Source organism: Solanum dulcamara, chromosome 10 (assembly GCF_947179165.1).
Source record: "Solanum dulcamara chromosome 10, daSolDulc1.2, whole genome shotgun sequence".
In the NCBI taxonomy this organism is placed as follows: Eukaryota; Viridiplantae; Streptophyta; class Magnoliopsida; order Solanales; family Solanaceae; genus Solanum; species Solanum dulcamara.
Window position 1 is genome coordinate 3,763,409 of NC_077246.1, and position 20,503 is coordinate 3,783,911.

The following is a 20,503-nucleotide window of genomic DNA, read 5'->3' on the forward strand; positions in this document are numbered from 1 at the left end:
TGCAGTGTCCTTTTGTTTATGTACAAAATTCAACACATTTAATATGATGTTTGATTTGTAATTAAGAAATTTGCATAACTAATATATGTATACGTATGTGAGAATCTATATATTATTTTATGTTGGATAGAAGATGAAATAACTAAGAGAAAAGTATCAAAAATACCCTTAAACTTAGCACGAATTATTAATTTCATCCTTGAATTATTAACAGACTAAAAACACCCTTATACTTGACTAACTAAACCTAAACAAACCCACCCCTAAATTCTCGTCAAGTTTAAGGGTGTTTTTAATACTTTTCTCGGCTTTTTATTAAAAGCCTCAGGCTTCTATAAGAGTTTGAGACCACTTGCTATGCCATGTGGCAGATCGGGGGTCTATTTAAGTTCAGTTAGTTAAGTAGAGAGGTGTTTTTAGGGCTATCAATAGGTTGGGAACGAAACTAATAATTCACTCCAAGTTTAAGGGTGTTTTCAATACATAAATCCTGCATAACTAATTCATGCATAAAATAATATATTGATTCTCTTATAACTAATCTCGATAGAATTAATACTTGCATAACTCTAACCAGCTAACAAACTACCCCGACGATATGTTTTGGTCCATGCTTGTGGATCTTAAGTGTGCACATAAATTCAATAGCTTTTGTTGAGATTTTGTATGTGCATGAGAAAATTTACTAAATATCTATAAGTATTTGATTATAAATTCATTTACTATTTTCTGTTAATTTGATATTACTGTGAGAATTCATACACCTTACATTCTGAATCCAACAATACCCTGTGTGTTTTATTAAATACCACTTTCCCTATATGATAAGTGTTTCTATAATGCTAGGAATCTCTTTATTTATATATATATATAGATAGATAGATTTCTATCTTACTGCAATTTTAATATGTAATAACATATTGCCATTTTCATCTGATCACTAATCAATGATAATTGATATTAGTGTAAAGATTTGTACGTAAATACAATTTTAATTTGTAATAGCATATTAGCTACCATTTTTATCTAATCACTAATTAATTCTAATTGATATTAGTGTAAAGATTTTTACTTTAAAGAAATTTTAATCTATTATAATACTATAATAGCATATTAGTTACCATATTTATCCGATCACTAATTAATGATATACTTAATAACAAGTGAACAAATTATGTAAACATTTTTTACACAAAGGGGAGTGAATTAGAAGGCGTATGAATTAGTAAAAATTAATTTATATTTGTTAAAAACTTAAAATAATTTGATCCATGCAAATTAACCAAAATTGAATTCTACCTTACTCTTTGTACAAGTACAAAAAGAATTGCCCATAATTAATGACCAGATACAATGTATCATAAGTATGTTTAACTCTTGAAATTCAAATAGTGTCACATGTATTGATACGAAAAAGTACGACTAATGTCCAAATTCAATGTACATTATTGTGATGAAAAAAAATTTGTTTGACTCGCAAAATTCAACTAGTATCATATAAATTGAAGGAAAAAATATATGACTAGTGTCCAAATTCAATGTACATTAATTCTGTGGTTTTTTCACCCTCCTAAAAATATTACAACCTTCAAAAAAAAATTAAAAATTTGTTTGAATGTCCGATGAATGAGGATTTATAACATTACAAATTTTTGGTCCATACATATAAATACTCTTGTCATTATGCATTCATAGAAGATAGGCTGAGTCATATGTTGTCACTTGTCAATTGTCTTTCTTTCTAATTTCTTGTTTTCTTTGTGTTCTCTTCAACTTACATTTAAATCTTATAATTATAAAACTTTAAGAAAGAGGGAACATAGAAAGAGGGAGGTTTTTGTGTATAATTTTATAATTTTCAAGAAAATCTTGAAGGGAAAATTAATGGCCAAGATTACTAGTTTGATTGGATCTGGAATTGTAGCAGCAACCAACCAGGTTTGTATTATGGTTTTTTTTTTGTTTTTTTTTTGGTTATGGGAATTTTTTTTTTCAAATTTATTTATGCTTTATTGGTTTAATTGTGTTAAAGGGGGTTATTATTTTTTTTTGGTTCTTGAATGATCATTTTGCTTTTTCTTGCTTTGTGGTTGGTTCTTATACTTTTTTCAAACTTGTAATAGCACTTTTTGTGTTCTTGAATGTGTTTCCTTGTAAAGTTTGCTCCTTTTGGTTATTTTAACCTTGAACAAAAGTTAAAATGATCCTCCCCGAGTAGAGGCAAAGTTAGGATTTTGAGGTTATGAGTTTTGGATTTTAGAAAAGATAGCATGTTGGATTATGGGTTAAAGCTACTTGGTTCTGCCAAGCCCGTGGACAAGCTTGTAGCTCCTCCCTTGCCTGTGAGTGTATTCTTGAAGCTTAGTTTAGTTTTTTTTTCCCCAATGTAGAGGGTTAAATAGTCATTTTGGATTGAGACGTGCTTAAATAGATCAACATGGTCATTGAGGACCAATTGCGAAGCTAGGTAGGGCCGAGGGGTTCATCTGAATCTCCTTAGGCGGAAAATTATATTGTTTATACATTCTTAATTTTTATTTTTTATTTTGTATATATAGTACATGTTGAACCCCATTAGTGTAAATTATGGCTCCATCACTGATTGAGGACTTATATATTCGACTTCCCAACTTGCTTGGGATTGAGACATAGTCATTTTCTATGTTGTTCAGACTCTCCAACAGTGTAGTTTGTGCCCCTGCCGGATCCTCAAAAAAAGCGCTACTTTTGGATGATCCAACATGCATTGAGCAACAATTTGAAGAGTTCAAGCAACATCTCTCCCTAGGCCTAAAGCTCAAATTCCTTCTATCTGTATGGATGGTCTAATATCAAGAGAAGTGCTTGCCAACAAGTTCAGAAATCCAAATTTTGCTTTTGTTCTGGACGGAGATGATTGTCATGTATTTCACTTTGGACAATGTGGCATAATCAACCGTGAATCAGATCATTTTACAGTTTGTATAGACTCGAAGATCAAGTTATCTTGGTTAATTTACAGAATGGTCTGTCAACAGATTGCCTAAGAAACTTAGACATCTGTAGTTTACCGTTTCTGTTTTAGGGCCTTTATCATAGTTCATGAACAATCTATATATCTGTTTGGTATGTATGGTTCCTAATTTATCGAGTTTAACAGGTCGGTCCCCACATAAAGCATATCCCTGCTGTTAGCAATTTGCAGAAACAAATCGTTAGCGATCAACTACCGGTCAGATGGAGTAGCACTGAGCCATCTTTGAAGAATGACATTTCAGCAACTGATGTTAGAGGGTGAATTTCATTTTCCTTTCTTTACTACTTGTCTCTATCTCCACCTATCGTGAACGCTATATATTGATATGAGTTAATGGTCAAAAACACACCTGAAGTATCACGTTTTTTCAAGTTTCGTACCAGAACTATCAGGTGTTCACTTTTCCTACTTGGATTATCATCAACTATCTATCAAAACACACATCAACTATCAGTTGTTCCCTTTTCCTACCTGAAATATCACCATCGTTTAGGAAGGAAAAGGGAACAATTGATAGTTGAGGTGTGTTTCGATAAACATTTAGTGATATTGAATACCAAGAACTCTGAAATTACATACCAACAATACGCATGTAGTCTAAAAATGTATACAGTGTCTCTCAATCAAATTTACGAATTTGTGAGTAATCAAATGTCTTGGCGTTTGAAGATATAAGGGGCATGATATGTTGGCACCCTTCACTGCGGGATGGCATACTACTGATATGGAACCTTTAGTTATACAAAAATCCGAGGTTAGATTCGTGTCCTTCATTGGCTATCTACTCAAGAAGTTACTTAATTCTGTGTTTAACATATTTTATGCAATTTGTCATAGGGTTCTTATGTCTATGACATTAACGGGAAGAAGTACCTCGATGCTCTAGCTGGTTTGTGGTGCACATCTTTAGGTACTCTCAGTCCTTGTTTGCGTTACTATCGTGAACCTCTATTTCCTCTCAATATTTAACACATAGATGTCTTGTTACACATTATTGTAGGTGGAAATGAGCCTCGTCTTGTTGCTGCTGCAACTAAACAAATGAATGAGTTGCCCTTTTACCATTCATTTTGGAATCGTTCCACAAAACCATCTTTGGTATGTAAAATTCATCTCGAAAGATAAAAGAAATCTCCTCACTGTCCATATTTAGCTAGTTTTACTTAGATCTCATACTGATTTTATTTTCGAACATTCAGGATCTCGCAAAAGAACTCCTAGATTTGTTTACTGCAAATAAAATGGCGAAAGCTTTTTTCACAAACAGCGGTTCAGAAGCTAATGACACACAGGTTGTTACACAATTAGCCTGCTAAATAATACTCCATCTGTTTCAATTAGTTTGTTTGGTTTTGTCTTGGCATGGAGTTTAAGAAAATAAAAAAGATTTTTGAATCCCATGGTCTTAAAAGTAAAGATACGTAAAATGTACCAAAATGCCCTTTAATCTTGTGATCATGTGGAAAGTTAGAACTAAAGAGTTGACAGAAAAGGAAAGAGACGTTCGTTTTGGAACGGACTAAAAAGAAAAGTAAGACAAACAAATTGAGACGGAGGGAGTAGAAAAAATATTTTTGTTCATATTTGGTGTTTGCGAAATGTCTTTTTGAGGAATGATTTTTAGGATATTAACTAACTTTTGATCCTTACGCTTCGATCTGTAGGTGAAGCTGGTATGGTATTACAACAATGCACTTGGGAGGCCAGACAAAAAGAAATTTATTGCTCGAACAAAATCGTAATCTTATTCCTCAACCACCCTGCTTCTTTGTGTGTGTGTATGTGTTGTGTTGTTTTTCGTTTGGCTGACATAATCCTCATGCTTGTCGCCTTCAAACAGATACCATGGGTCAACTCTCATTTCCGCCAGTCTCTCTGGGTAATATACTCATCTGTTCCAAACAATCAATTATTTGTTTGAAGTATCCGTTATGCTAACGTTTTCTTTTTCAGTCTTCCTGCACTACATCAGCAATTTGATCTACCAGCTCCGTTTGTTCTGCACACTAACTGCCCTCATTATTGGCGCTTTCATCTGCCAGGTTTTTTACATATCCCTTCTTCTTATTGTATCGTGATCTTATATCAGTCGGTGCTCAGAACATGAACTTTTTATGGTAAATGTCTATGTCAGGTGAGACGGAAGAGGAGTTCTCGACAAGGTTGGCGAATAATTTGGAAAATCTCATACTCAAAGAGGGACCTGAAACTGTAACTTCTATCAACTTTTATCATGTATCCTGTTTTCTTTGCATCATATATAAAAGTGAACTGATGCTCCCATATATTTACTTGTTCATCAACTAGATTGCTGCTTTCATTGCCGAACCAGTCATGGGGGCAGGGGGTGTCATACCTCCTCCCGCGACCTATTTTGAAAAGGTCAGCTTTACTTGCACTTTTTAATTTTCGAATGAGGAAAGAACAACTACTATGAATTGTTAGTTGAAACAATAATGTACATCCTACTCATTTTTAGATCCAAGCTGTACTAAAGAAGTACGACATTCTAGTCATCGCGGATGAGGTCATATGTGGATTTGGAAGGCTCGGGACAATGTTCGGATGTGAAAAGTACAACATTAAACCTGATCTTGTCTCTGTAGCAAAGGTAGATATTCATATAACTCTGTCCAATATACGCAACGTATATCAGGATTCTCAATCCGTCTCTTAACTACACTTTCAGGCTCTTTCCTCCGGATATATGCCAATTGGCGCTGTCCTTGTAAGCCCTGAAGTTTCTGATGTCATATATTCTCAAAGCAACAAGCTCGGTGAGTACATTGTCCGTTCGATAGGACATCGAATCCTCTGCTTCTTGGTAACCAAATTTGTTCCTAACTTTATTTTTCTCACTAGGTACATTTTCCCATGGATTTACTTATTCGGGTCACCCTGTCGCGTGTGCAGTTGCCTTGGAAACACTGAAGATCTACAAGTACGCGACTTTTTTTTCTTCTTCTGATTTTCAACATTTTGTAGATATGGACTGAAAGAATTATGTCAAAATAACAATGTTGCTCGGACTCATCAAAAATGTCGACATGTACATGCCGTATCCTTATCCAAGCAACATAGAAAATAGTGGTTTCACAACTAGGGGTGTTGTACTTACCTATTCTCAAATTCTCTTATCAGGGAAAGAAATATTATTGAGCAAGTAAACAGAATATCACCAAAGTTCCAAGAAGGTTTGAAAGCATTTTCCGACAGTCCCATAATCGGAGAGGTACAGTAACTATCGATGATAGAATCAGCTCAAACGTCGTTCATTTTATTAACTCACTTTTCGCTCTTTAATTCAGATAAGGGGAACTGGTTTGCTACATGGTACAGAGTTTACAGATAACAAATCTCCCAATGATCCTTTCCCTCCTGAATGGGGTATGTTTTCGCTCTTTAGTCATATCCGAGATGAATTTAAACTCTAAATCTCATTTTGACAAATCATTCGCTCTTTCCACAGGTATCGGTGCATATTTTGGAGCACAGTGTGAGAAGCACGGGATGTTGGTACGTGTTGCTGGTGATAACATAATGATGTCTCCTCCCTACATTCTTAGTTTGGAAGAAATTGACGAGGTATGTTCCTATCCCTCTGCATCTAACTAGAAATCAACACCACATTTGTAATTTCAATGTTAGTTTCCTCGGTTTGTTGTTATATATTGCGTGGCATGAACATAACAATGTCAAGTTCTATGATCTATAAGGAGCCATACTTTGTAATGGTGAAGTTGTTTCTTGTAACAACTATAAACATTAAACGTTCTATGAAAGCTGAAATAGTCTATCGAAAACAACATTTCTACCTTCATAAAGTAGGGGTAAGGTCCGTGTACACACTACCCTTCTCATTCTCCACTTGTGGGAATACACTTGGTATGTTGTTGTTTTTCCACGAAAGCTGAAAAACGACTAAAACCGTTCTTTTTTTTTTTTTGCAGATGATAAGCAAATATGGGAAAGCATTGAAGGATACTGAAAAGAAAGTGGAAGAACTCAAGTCTCAGAAGAAATAAAAAAAAGCTTGAAAAAGAGTAAAAAGATAATAAGTCTGTAAATCAATCGAGATCTGGTCAAGAAAGTCATTTTTGATTATTCAAATTCCAGATCCCATATTAGTTGGCTCTGTTAGATTAGTTTTATTTTGGTCTATGATCAATCTAAATCAAATGTTCTACCCTACGAGGAAGTGTTGCTCATTAAAGTCAGCTTCAAATTTTCGGTAACCGCTTATACCAAGATAAGTAGGCTTAGATAAAAAACATAGGCATTTTATCTTTTTGCTTTCTATCGTGTAAGTGCGTTTGGACATAATTTGGTTGAGATCGGATAAAAAATAATATTTGAAGTTAATTTTTTTTTAAAAAAAAGTATTTAGATGGATATGAAAATAGAATTGAAGTTTTGTAAGTTGAAATTTGAAAATCAAAAAGTATGGCGGTCAATTAGTCATATCATGCTAGATAAGTCAAGTTGGATTATGATACATTGTTTGACCTAATTTATTTTGATCCAACCAAATTTTAGGCGGATCATAACCCTTTTTAAATTTGTCCTGTTTTTTCCATCTCAAATTTGATCTAATCCGTTCATATTTCTTCTTCCTCCTCCCCCGGTAAAAAAAAAAAGGCCAAACCATAGCTTTTGCCGTATTTTGTCTATATATTAAACTAATAAATATCTATAAATATTAAACTTCGAACTCAATACCTTAAATGGTCAGTAAGAATTTAGTAGCATCTTGAATCAATAAAAATTAAATTCTTAATTCGTTTCTGATGGCAACAACCTCAAATGCAATAGAAATTAAGGATATATGAAATATGAGTAAAAAAATCAAGATTTTGGTTTCTGTTTATCAGCTTTTCTTCTAGCTCTCCTTTCTTTAGAGCTAACATACTTGAATCCACCACTTTCAGATTCTTCTCCATCCTCATAATCTCTTAAAGATTTCTACAATTTCCCAAAAAATAAAAAAAAAAATGGTTGCAATTAATAAATACAAATATTCGGTAAGTTATAAGCAGGGGGGAAAAGGAGTTCATCGGAATCCTTTTCGCCAGAAAATCACATTGTATACATCAGATATATTGTCTGGATTCTTTAAAAATGTTTCCTCATTCATATCCTATCAAAGGCACAGCTAGAATTTGAGTTTATCGATTCTAGATTTTTAGACAAAAAAAAGTTACTGGACTCTTGATAAATTATTTATACATATTGAGTTGATTTTTTAACAACATTTGTATCAAAAGCTATTAGGTTTGGTCGAACTAGTAATCGGAATACACTACAACAAAAGAGACATTTAGCAGCAATAGATTTTCTTTTTATCGGGCAAAAACATTAATTAATTAGCGACAATTGAGTTAATATCATTACATTCAGAGTAGCGAAAATCTTCAGCGACATTTATATAGAATGCTGAATAATTGCGACAATTATATTATTATCTATAGATAATTGCCGCTAAATCATTTATTTGTTGTAGTAATGTTACCCTTATATTAGATTCTTCAAAAATTAGTGAATTTTCCCCCAAAAAACAAAACACTACTTTTGAAGAATTCAATATACACAAGTTAATATTTTTCAAAAGTCTGAATAACATAGTATACAAATATGTCTTGAAAAAAATCTTGCCTCAGCTACTAATTATAATAATTGAATGTGGAAGAAGAATGGGAAGAAATGTAGCATACCTCTCTAATTTCTGAAAAGCTAACTGCATAAAATGTAACAGCAGCTGCTGCTATAATTCCAAGTATTGGAAGTCCTACTTGTTGAATCCCATCCATTATTCTTTTTTGTGTGTGTTTGCTTTTTAGTTTTCAATTTTGAGCTTAGATTAGGTATTCTGATTTCTTGTTTCTTTTTTGTATTTTTTGGCTGACATAAGATAATAGATTATTTTTTTTGTTTTTCATTTGGTGTTTGGTATCCACATTGGATATTGACTAAATTCAAATTCGCGCTGAAAAATTCCATATTGAAGAATAAAGCCCTTTCTAACAAAGGCAACTTCGTATCCAAGAAAATTCGAACTCAAAATCTCTTATTAAAGATAAAAGGGTACCTACCACTTCACCACAATTTCCGTTGGTACAAGATAAGATATCTGTGTTTGTGTGTGTGTGTGGATAAAGTAAGATAAGGATTTGTGTAGTGGCCCAAATTCCACTTGTTATATGAGAGAGTGCCCATATCCCTTACTATCTACATGTTTGTCATTGGTAAAAATAGAAATTTTTATTAAAAGTGTACAAAATAATATATATAATACCAAACATTTATATATATTATAATTTTTTGGCGAAAAATATTTAATTGACCATTTTATATGTTAATATATTAAAATTGCGTTAGAAATACATTGTGTATGTATTCATAAAAAAAAATTAATTTAAAGAGCATTAAAAGTATTGTTTGTAATAATACCCAATTCAAAATCAAGTTTTAATAAATTAGAATTATTTAAAGGGAGAGGGAGATATCTTTATAGTATTGTCGTAAAGGACTTCTCATAAAAGTGAGGAAGAATGCATACGAAAGACCGACAACAAATTATTAAAAAAATTATGCTATAGATGATAAAATAAAGTAGCATGCAATAATTTTTGGCATTCAAAACGTTTTTTTTTGGTATATAAATAAATTAAAAGTTTATAAATATTTTTTAGTTCCATGCAAAAGAATAAACTTATAAAAACAAATTAATCTTTTGAAAAATAAACTTTTTTTGCATATATAAAAACATAAACTAAACTACAATATTTTTGTATCTAAATAATAATATACTTAGTGAAATTTCATAATTGGGATCTGAACAATTTTTTATCTAAATGACTAAAAAAAAAAAATCTTGAGCACTTGACAGATAATGTAACAATGATATGCAAAGATGGAAAGAGAAAAAATATTTAAAATATTTGATATCAAATTTGAGAATGGATTGAAACAATTAAAAATAAAATATAAATCATATGTGAGACAATTGCAGCTAAAATTCAGAAGTAAGTTGTATACATAAATTAATTATTAATTGCACTTTATATTTTTGTAACAACAATAATAACATAGTCATTTTTATCTCACGTGTGGGGTTTGAAGAAGGTAAAATGTACTCAGACCTTATTTTTATCTATCTATCTTTGTGGAATAAAATTTTTGTTTCTAATAAACCATAAGCACAAAAAAAAAAATCACTAAAGAGTTTTTGCTTAGTTAAAAATTAAAAATTATATTTTCTTCTAAAATAAGAAATATTGAAGTCACGAAAAGAACAAACAAATATTAATTAAGATAATATAGAACAACTTATTTTGAAAGATTTTAAAATATTCTCTAAATTATATTTTCCTTATTCTTCAATCATTTTATACTTTCAAATTGTTTGTATCTAATTAAAATATTCGGAGTACATCAAAAAGTTATTTGATGATTTTATTTATAAATTTTTTTGTTTTCAATTATTATTTTTTATTATTAGATATATTTTATTACAAAATAAGATAATAATTAGATATTTATTAATTTTAATATGATCTAAAATGTTTAATTACATAAAATCTCGATTATAATTTAATATAATATTCGCACATCGCACTAGTACTATACTAGTTAGTTATGAGTGATTGATGGAGAGAATTCCACAAGTGGAGGCTTCAACTCTATTTAATTATGATGAAATTTATAATGATTCATTTACTTTGATAAAATGGTACAATGATTTTATTCTTATTTTATTGTTGATTGGTCATCTGTCATGTTCATAGATTATTTCTGTCAAAATATAAGAAACTTTTTTTTTATATATTCATTTGAAACGTTGCGTTTTGAAAAAAAAAAGATAAAAAAAGGAAGAATAGATGATATTTCTTGGTTGAAATTTCAACTATTTATGAACAAGTGTAATCGGATAGGGTAGATATTGAATTACCATATCGAATCAAATTTTGTAATATCGTGGTTTCTATATTATGGTATTTGAATGATATATAATCTAATTATTTTTTTGGTATTCAATATAGTATTTGGTGCTTATAAATAAAAAAATGTTGAAAGATTGACTATTGTATCAAAGTATATAGTTACATAAATAATTCATATATAATATAATATAACTAATAAATATACAACCCAATATTAATATAAAATTAAATGTTTAGACATTGAAACTTTGATTACTTTATTTTGATTGAGTGTGTTTTGTGGAACTGATTAACAAAGGAAGTTGTTTGAATTATTTTTTTAAATATATATTTCTATATATGTAAGATGTTAGTATTATATCATTGAGGCTTTTTTCTGAAAATTTAAAGTCATAATTCTCTATTATATATATATATATAAGTCAAAGATGAACAAACTATAATAATTTATTATATTGAGTCATACTAAATTAATTTGGTATAGTAATAATATGGTGTTTTTAAAACATGAGACAATCTAATACGATCTATAAAGTGAAAAAGAAAAGTTGTTAAAGTTGTCTCTGCATATACGAACACCAAAGCTGATTTAATTAATCACATTTCTACTAATTAATTTATTATAAATTCACAATTTGAATTTACTTCTTTTACAAAAGTAAAGTTTAGTTTAATTAATTCACGTTTCTTTCTTTTCGAGTCTAATAATAAAGAAATTAATTAATAACAATTTGAATCACACTCAAACGACTAATTAGAGCCTTTTATAATTAAATATCAGGTACGAATAGAAAATTGTTATGTATGTATATTAAATATCGAGTACGAATCAAAAATTGTTATATATGTGAATAAAGTCTTATTTTGATTTAGTCATGTCCATTAATTAGGCCATTACCAAGTCATATAAGTATCCTTCAAAATTTAAAAATAATAAATCTCTTATTAGGGTGGACTTGAATATTAATCTTTTTATTAGAGAATATATTGACTATGACCTAGTTTGTTTGTTTTTAACAATTAATATTCAACTTTGCTCCCTCTTGGACACGTTATTTTCAGTTGAATTATTATTATTTTATTTTATTTTAAAAAAAAACAATATACCACACAGTAGTCCAAATTAAGTGGTCCATCTAAAAAAGGAAACCATAATCTTAACAAATTTAGTTTGTATTATTTTCGTATAATATGTGTATAAATATACATAGCAGACTAATTTAATAAGTATTATACATTTGTCGTACATTGAGTTTATATTTGTGCCAATTATAAAAGGTTACAACTACATGGCATTATTTAAACCCTTTATTACTTACTAGCGTCCTCTCCTCTCGTCCCTTAGAAAAATATTCAAATATGCCACTATATTCGACGAAATGGGTCACATATATCACTTATAAAAAGAGGTGAGCGAACTAGCCAGATAAATAATGAAGAGTTTAGATAATATCATATGGCTAAATCTAGTATAAAATGATAATGTCGATGGCATATTTATGTCCAATTATTAACGAGTAACATAGACATACCATTTTATTAAATTTAATGGCATATTTAAGGTTTTTTCTCTTTTCTAAATTATAATAAGTGTATATTAATATGTTGATATCGTATGAAAAATAATGTAAAGTGAGTATGAATTTGGTCTTTTTTATTGATTCATGGAGATTTAAAAAAAATAAAGAACCAATTCAAATCGGTGAACTAATCAAATTGTAATAATTGATGTGGATTGCTAATGCAATATTATCCGTATAAATTTTGATTTAATGTAAATATTCAATGAATAATTTTTACCCAAAATTTTGTGTGCTATTGAAATTAAAATATTTCTTGTTTCTTTCTACCGACATATCCAGCACTAGGGTTGGTTTGGTGTAACGGACAAGAGATAATTAATTTAGAATGAATTTATTTTATATTTAATTAAAAATTATTGAGAATTTATCTTAAAATTAATTATTTTGGAATTGAAGTATTATTTTTATCTCAAATTGAGAGTGGGATAATAATTTCTGAATAACTTATTTCAAAATAGTTATATCTCAGTATTAAGGTTGGTATTAGATTTAGGCAGAATGACCTAGATGACTTTTATACTTGGCTCCGTTTGTCAGTTGAACCCTCCTACTTAGCAGTTTGTCAACTGAACCCTTAAACCCATTAGAACACAACATTTTAAACCCTTGTGATCATTTACCGACTTATATGGCATTGAGTTGGATAAACGCGTGAAAGCAAGCGTTTTAAAGCGAGTACATATATAATTTTACATTAAAATTATTTTTAAAAATAATAATTAATTTTTTTTAAAAAAAAACAACCAATCTTCTTCAACCCAGCCTCCTCCACACCCAATCCCCAAAATTCTTCTCCTCCAGTCTTTTTCTTCTTCGAATTTATCTATCACACCCATTCTCCTCCTCATCTTCTTCTTTTTCCTCAACTCTTTTGCTACAAATCAATATCCCATCCCATAGACCTTTCGTTGACCACCCCCTTACCTCTCTAATTTTTAATTTTTTAGATTTTAAAAATATTGGTACCATTATTTGTGTTAGTTAGTTTCAAAGAAGAGGTGTGTGTATGGATTAACATGAAGGGTGATGAGGGGTGTTAAAAAAATTTAAACTCCATGAATGAACTTGAAAAAAATTAAAGAACAATAAATGGATCTTGTAAATTTATAAAATTAATTTTAAAATGTGATTGATGCTCATTGGGTTTGTGTTGGTAAACTTGTAGTTGAATTTTCAAGTCAAATGGAAAGAATTTCACCTATTTGGCATGAATTTGATGTTGAATTTGTGAGTAATGTGAAGGAGATGACTATTTGAATTTTTTAAAAATTGTAAAAGTGGCCTATTTTATTTTTTTATTCTTTTTAATATAATTTCTTATGTGTCATTAAAAAATAACGTGGAATGCCACGTGGAGTGGAGTGTATTACATGCACAATGATTGGATGAGAAAAAGTTTTGAAATGTTGTGTTCTAATGGATTTAAGGGTTCAGTTGGCAAACTGCTAAGTAGGAGGGTTCAACTGACAAATAGAGTCAAATATAGGAGTCTCCGAGGACGTTCCGCCTTAGATTTATATCATATTTGATTGACAGTTTAAATTTATTCCAAGATTAATTTATACCATCAACTAAATATGATATCTATAATAAATTTAATACCAATCTTAATTTTAAGATATCTCACCTTATTTTATTTAACTTAAGATTATTTTATTTTATTTCTCACATTAGATAAATTAGTGCAGAAAATAAAAATTTTAAGACTATAATTTCAAAATAATTTAATTTACGTATCAAACACCCCCTCCCCGTCCCCCTTAAAATCACTGCAACCAGCAATGCTGAGGACTCAAATTTAAGAAACAAATAAATACGTGCTACTTTTTACATTTTAAAGTTGAGTTGTCTATCCACCTTTCTAATTTTATCAGGTATTAGATATTTTTATAGTTATAAATTATTTTGTGAAGGATATAATAAAAAATTTAAAATTAAATTAATTGCAAAATTATTTTATTTTGAATAGTTCATAATGAAACATAATGAAGATAAAATTAATCTATTTTGAATAATTTAGGATTTATTTTTTAATCCTTTTCCCATATACTAAGTGAAACAAAAAGCTTGTAGAGGTTGTCTATCTCTGTGTTGCTTAGACTTTTTGAAGATGTCGATAAATGTGTGTTGAATTTTTTAAAAGTAATATATTTTTTTAAAAAATCAACACAAACATAATAATATTTTTAAGAGTCCAAATAACAAATATTTATTTATATAGCCACATTAATCACATTGTTTTATAAATGCCCACTTTTAACTTTTATGTGGCTTGGCAGCAAGTGGCATGCAGAAACAATTCATACAAAAGCTGAAGAAAAAAAAACCTTTTGAGTTTCTTTGATTCAAAGATGTGGTCCAAAAGTTCATTGGTGAAAATTTTTATTTTATTTTTAGCTAAATTTTGATACATATTTATTCAATATCTATGTTGATGAAATATAATAGATACTAAAATAATTAAAATGTGCAAATTGATTTAAACAGTATTATTATTAAAAAGAAGGGGAAAGTATTTTTAAACATTTATAATTTGTATTTGGATAATTAATTTAAAAGATAGTTTTATTAATATTAGGACAACAATTTGTGCTTAACTACAATTTCTAAAGTACTTATAAGAAAAACTATTTTTTTCGGTTTCTAAAAAAACTTCTTCTACGACTCCCAAACACTTGTTTTTTCTAAAAGATTAATCAAGCACTTTAAATAAAATAAACACTTTTTACTTACCAGAAATTTGGCTAAACGTGGCATTACTAGTTAATATCATTAATAACTTTTTAGTGCCATTGTGCCTAATACTAACCTTTTTCTATAATCATCACATTAATCAAGAATTAATTAGCACTCTAATGTTAGTTTATTCTTTCCTTTTTGTAAACAAGTTGCCACATGCAAAAGGGAAATCCAATTGCGTAAGCCACTTGCAAAGGGTCAGTCCATATTCAATTCGTGGCGAAGTTGGAAATTTATTTAGTATATTAATATTTCACTTACGAATTTTGCAAAATTAAAGATACATTTTAAAATTTAAAGTTCATGATTTTTATAAAAATTTTAAAGTGATTTATAAATTTAATTGAATTCATGATTAAATAGTCAGTGAATTATTCAATACACACAAAGAATATAAGCAAAAAACCAATTGAATTCTTCTGATCACATAAGTTAACCTTTGGATCCCCCCTAGGTAGAACTCAGTAATTTTCGCACATATTACATATTTATATTTGAAAAATCAATTTAATATGTATTAATAATCTATTAAGAATCTAATAATACTCCCCCCCCCCGCGCCTCTCCTATAATCTAGAACTCATAAACATAAAAATTCTAGTTAGGTTACCAAGATGATCCAACTATTTTTATATAATTAAAAAAAAAATTATATTATTTACTCGATATAATTTTTCAGTAAAAGATATTAATTCAACTCCCACCCTCCACCCTTACTTTACCTCTTAGTCTAGACCCAATTTTTAGTAAGAGGTTTAAAATCTGGGGGGAAAATAGACATATGAACTAACAGAAGGGGATTTAACATCTACTATATATACATAAAAAAAATATTTTAGCCATATATACATAATATAATTTTTTGCCTCGGGGGTTCGAATGAATCCCTGATTATAAGGTGGCTCCGTCTCTGCCCCCACCCCACCCCCACCCCCACCAACTTTAAAACACACACACACCAAAATACTATATATTATGACTTGCATTGTGAGTCCCTTGAAGAGTTATAACCAAATAAAAACTTAGAGAGAGAGAGAGAGAAACTATGAAGTGCAAAAAAAAGACCAAAGTACTATTAGTTCCATATCCAGCACAAGGTCATGTAACACCAATGATTAAACTAGCTTCATTGCTAATTAATCATGGCCTTAATCCAATAGTCATAATTCCAAATTTCATTAAAATTGACTCTAAAGATGTGAATATTTCCATCATATCTATTTCAGATGGGCTAGATCAAGATGGACTAATAACATCTCCCCCTCGCGATTTCTTCGCGATAGAAAATTCTATGGAGAATTACATGCCATGTCAATTCGAAAAGATAATTCGAGATCAAGAAGAATGTGGAATCTTATGTTTGATTGTTGATTTGCTTGCTTCATGGGCTATTGAAATTGCCAATAAATGTGGTATTCAAGTTGCTGGATTTTGGCCAGCCATGTTAGCTACTTATAAATTGATTAATTCAATTCCAGAAATGTTACATGATGGAATCATCTCTGAAACAGGTAAAAATTCACACATTTTTGTTTTGAATTTTCAACATGATATCTTATATTCGCTTTAGAGTTCCAACTAATTAGGATTTGTGTTGTTTAAGGTCTGTTAAAGAGAAAAATGATTTTTTTTCCTAAATCAAACCCGAGACATATATGTTAAATATGTAGGGATCATATTCTTTTCATCACAAACTCTTGGTGATCTTTATAGATATAGTTTTTATTCTTTTATTGGTTTTTTACTTGGTGGTTTGTCCCTGTTTTGGAGCACCAACATTGCTACGTAAGATCCATGAAAGGAAAAGTGTTTTCTGTCGGAAAATTTTATTATATTCAAGACTTGAACTTGAGACATCTAAAAAAACGTAAAGGGATCATATTCATCCCATCACAATCCAGTGATCTTTTTAGATATAATTATTTCTACATTGACACTTCTTGTTTTATTTTTTAAAAAATTCTTTTATTTTTTAAAAACACAATAAGATGAAAAAACCAATTATAGTTAACTGATTATAGTAAGTGTGAAATTGTAGTTTTATTTTAACACAATCAGCTTATGTAAAAACCAATTATAGTTAACTGATATAATATGTGTGAACTTGTAATTGAATATATATGGATGGTGTAAAAAGTATTTTTTTACTGTTAATGTATATAATTAAAATCGATAATAGTTATATAGATTAACTTTTATCCACGTCGGTGTAAAAAGTTTTTTCTTCTTCTAGATAATCATGTTATTTACAGGTTAATATAGGAACTTTATACGATAACTCATAATTGTATGTTAATTACGTAAATAAGTCAACTACATAAAACATATTACTTTCTTTAATTATATGCATTAGCCTCAGTAAGCTACAAAACCGTGGATAGGTTCTAATTACAGCTGATGTGTATAATTAAATTAAAGTTATGACATATTTCATGTGGTTAACTTAACCACCTAATAAAAACTTGAAAGAAAACATACATTTTTGTTTTCTTTCAAAATTTTAACTAAAAGGAACAATTTTATCATGTGTTTTGATGTTCCATCAATTGAAATAAATGACAATTCGAGTATTAAAATGAAATTTATTGCTAATCTAAATTAAGTTCTATATTAGTATTTTTAATAATACATTTAACCTTTTAATGGAAGTAACTTGCAACATAAATATCTAATAAAAAGTACAATTTGATTAGCGTGCAATTAATTAGAGTAATTAATAGCACCTATAATGATTAGGTCAAAGTCAACTTATCTCATTCTAATATGATGTCATATTAAATTAGTTAACCATAAGAGGTTCATGATCAAATGAATCTTTAGAAGATTTAACTTATTTCCATAAAGTTTTCATTTTAAATCTATTTTTGAAGTTCTTTTATTTAATCAACTCGGAAATTAGCATAGATGATTAAAGGATAATTTGTTAGGTTCACAAAAATAACCATTATTCCACATGTTTTTATTATTCTTAAATTGTTTTTCGTGATTTCTAAAAATAAACTTGGAAATTCGCATGCATGATTAAAGGATAATTTGTTATGTTCACAATAATAACCATTATTCCAAATGTTTTTATTATTCTTAAATTGTCTATGGTGATTTTTTTAAAATAGTTATCTCAAATTATTTATCATTTTAGATATTGTTCTTAAAGATTACAAATACTTTAATAGAAAGTAATTATTTAATGAATATAAATAATGATAAATAATCAAAATTCCTCATAATTACTATTTATATATATATATATATATATATATATATATATATATATATATATATATATATAATAAACATAATAAATAATTTGAGACGGAGAAAGTAATCGAAAACAATAATCTATTATGAGAAAGCGAGGAAAAGAATTAAAAAATGTGGGACAATCTTCCTCTTCTTCTTTTTTGGTCACTATCTTCTTCTTTTTTAATTACCCTTTTGGTGTAAAGTCAAAATTTCTATTTAATTATCTCAAATTGTTCAATATTGTTTTTTTTTTAAAAAAAAATTGCTTTCATTTTATCTCGTCGTTAGGAAAAGTCTCATTTTTATTGTTGCCCCTTACTGGAATTCTGATTTAAACATAATTTTAAATTATAATCAGAAGTTAAATGATAACTTCAGAATATTCCCTTAAACGAACATGTATACTCCACAATATGATTAGAATCTATTTAGATTGAGAAATCTATGATTAATAACAATTGACAATATTGTTATAGGTTGTCCATTACACAATGATCCAATATGTCGATCATTTTGTCAACCTACAATTACCTCACAAGATTTACCATGGCTTATTGGAAATTCAAATGCAAGAATTTCAAGATTCAAGTTTTGGACAAGAACCATGGAGAGAACAAGAACCCTTAAGTGGTTACTAATAAACACTTTTCAAGATGAATGTCACAAGGACCAAAAAAATACAACAAATTTTAATACACAAATTCTCCCAATTGGGCCATTGAACACACATGTAACAATCAAGAATTCAAGTTTTTGGAAGGAAGATTCAAGTTGTTTGGATTGGCTAGATAAACAAGTTGTTAATTCAGTTTTGTATATTTCTTTTGGGAGTTGGGTGAGTCCAATTGGTGAAGCAAAAGTGAATAGTTTGGCATTGGCACTTGAAGCAACAAAAAGGCCTTTCATTTGGGTGTTAGGCCCATCATGGAGACAAGGTTTACAAAAGGGCTATTTGGAGAGAATTTCAAAACAAGGGAAAATTGTGTCATGGGCGCCACAAATGGATGTGCTACAACATAAAGGTGTGGGGTATTATCTGACACACTGTGGATGGAACTCGACGATGGAAGCTATACAGTCCAAGAAACGCCTTCTGTGTTATCCGATCGCAGGTGATCAATTTGTAAACTGCGCTTATATTGTTCAGAAATGGCGTATTGGCGTCAGAATTGATGGTTTTAGAGTGAAAGATTTGGAAGGAGGATTGAGAAAGGTCATGGAGGATGATGGAATGAGTGAAAGAATTGATAGGCTAAATGAGATGACAATGGGAAAAGTGGCTAGTTGTAAAGCTATGGATAACTTGACAACTTTCCTTTCTAATGTTAGGATGTGAAAAATTTATACCAAAAAAGAAAATAATATATGCTTCATACGATATGGTTGATATAAATGAGCTTGTGTATATTGAATGCTAACTTGGTAAAAAAAAAATTGTCCTTCCACATCATTGATGCAAGGGCGGAGCTTGAACACCTTTCGCTGAATAATTATTGCCTAAATAAGTCATATGCGTATATTATATTTCGAATACTTAATGAAATTTCTAGCTTCAGCATTGTAGTCAGGCTTGTTGAAACTTGATGAAAATATTCAACTTTCTTCCTTAGATTTTGAATATCCTTGTAAAGAACAAGTGTCTTTTGATAGAAATTTGACTTTTAATAGATTGAAGATGAGATAAAATGGACACAAGATCATATGATTCCATGAAATAACTGTATATCATCATTGACACTGAGAACTACAAAATTCATCAATCATATACATATACAGTCAGTTATAGTAAAGTGATTTAACTTTATCTATTATAACAGTAGTCATTAAACTATTTTTGTCACATTAAGATAAATATTAAGGTTGACTTATCAAAACATAGCCCACTGTAACATGCATAAACGAATCTAGAATTTCAAGACGACTGGTGTATTATTACTTTTTCACGATAAGTGGAATTCAATCTCTTGGCTTGAAAAAGTTAA

The 20,503-nt window shown here is 29.4% G+C and overlaps 2 protein-coding genes across 2 annotated transcripts; both read left to right on the forward strand.

The window, feature by feature from the left end:
- Nucleotides 1-1,699: 1,699 nt before the first annotated feature.
- On the forward strand, nt 1,700-7,251 carry LOC129870802 (gamma aminobutyrate transaminase 3, chloroplastic). The gene is made up of 18 exons (XM_055945666.1): nt 1,700-1,938; nt 3,140-3,273; nt 3,686-3,770; nt 3,854-3,926; nt 4,017-4,114; nt 4,216-4,308; nt 4,681-4,754; nt 4,857-4,895; nt 4,970-5,058; nt 5,151-5,227; nt 5,324-5,398; nt 5,496-5,627; nt 5,706-5,793; nt 5,879-5,957; nt 6,158-6,248; nt 6,325-6,403; nt 6,486-6,601; nt 6,967-7,251. Exons 1-18 carry the CDS (start codon nt 1,885-1,887, stop codon nt 7,039-7,041), a joined length of 1,551 nt encoding a protein of 516 aa, XP_055801641.1. The 5' UTR covers nt 1,700-1,884; the 3' UTR covers nt 7,042-7,251.
- Nucleotides 7,252-16,293: 9,042 nt separating this feature from the next.
- Nucleotides 16,294-20,164, forward strand: LOC129870634 (UDP-glycosyltransferase 82A1). The gene is made up of 2 exons (XM_055945460.1): nt 16,294-16,789; nt 18,998-20,164. The coding sequence occupies exons 1-2, from the start codon at nt 16,324-16,326 to the stop codon at nt 19,855-19,857; spliced, it is 1,326 nt and encodes a 441-aa protein (XP_055801435.1). The 5' UTR covers nt 16,294-16,323; the 3' UTR covers nt 19,858-20,164.
- The last annotated feature ends 339 nt before the right edge of the window (nt 20,165-20,503 follow it).

Coding starts and splice junctions, on each gene's coding strand:
- LOC129870634 (XM_055945460.1), top strand. CDS start 16,324: ATGAAGTGCAAAAAAAAGACCAAAGTACTATTAGTTCCATATCCAGCA. Junction 16,790..18,997: donor TGGAATCATCTCTGAAACAG/GTAAAAATTCAC, acceptor ATATTGTTATAG/GTTGTCCATTACACAATGAT.
- LOC129870802 (XM_055945666.1), top strand. CDS start 1,885: ATGGCCAAGATTACTAGTTTGATTGGATCTGGAATTGTAGCAGCAACC. Junction 5,228..5,323: donor TCAAAGAGGGACCTGAAACT/GTAACTTCTATC, acceptor TTCATCAACTAG/ATTGCTGCTTTCATTGCCGA. Junction 5,399..5,495: donor CCGCGACCTATTTTGAAAAG/GTCAGCTTTACT, acceptor ACTCATTTTTAG/ATCCAAGCTGTACTAAAGAA.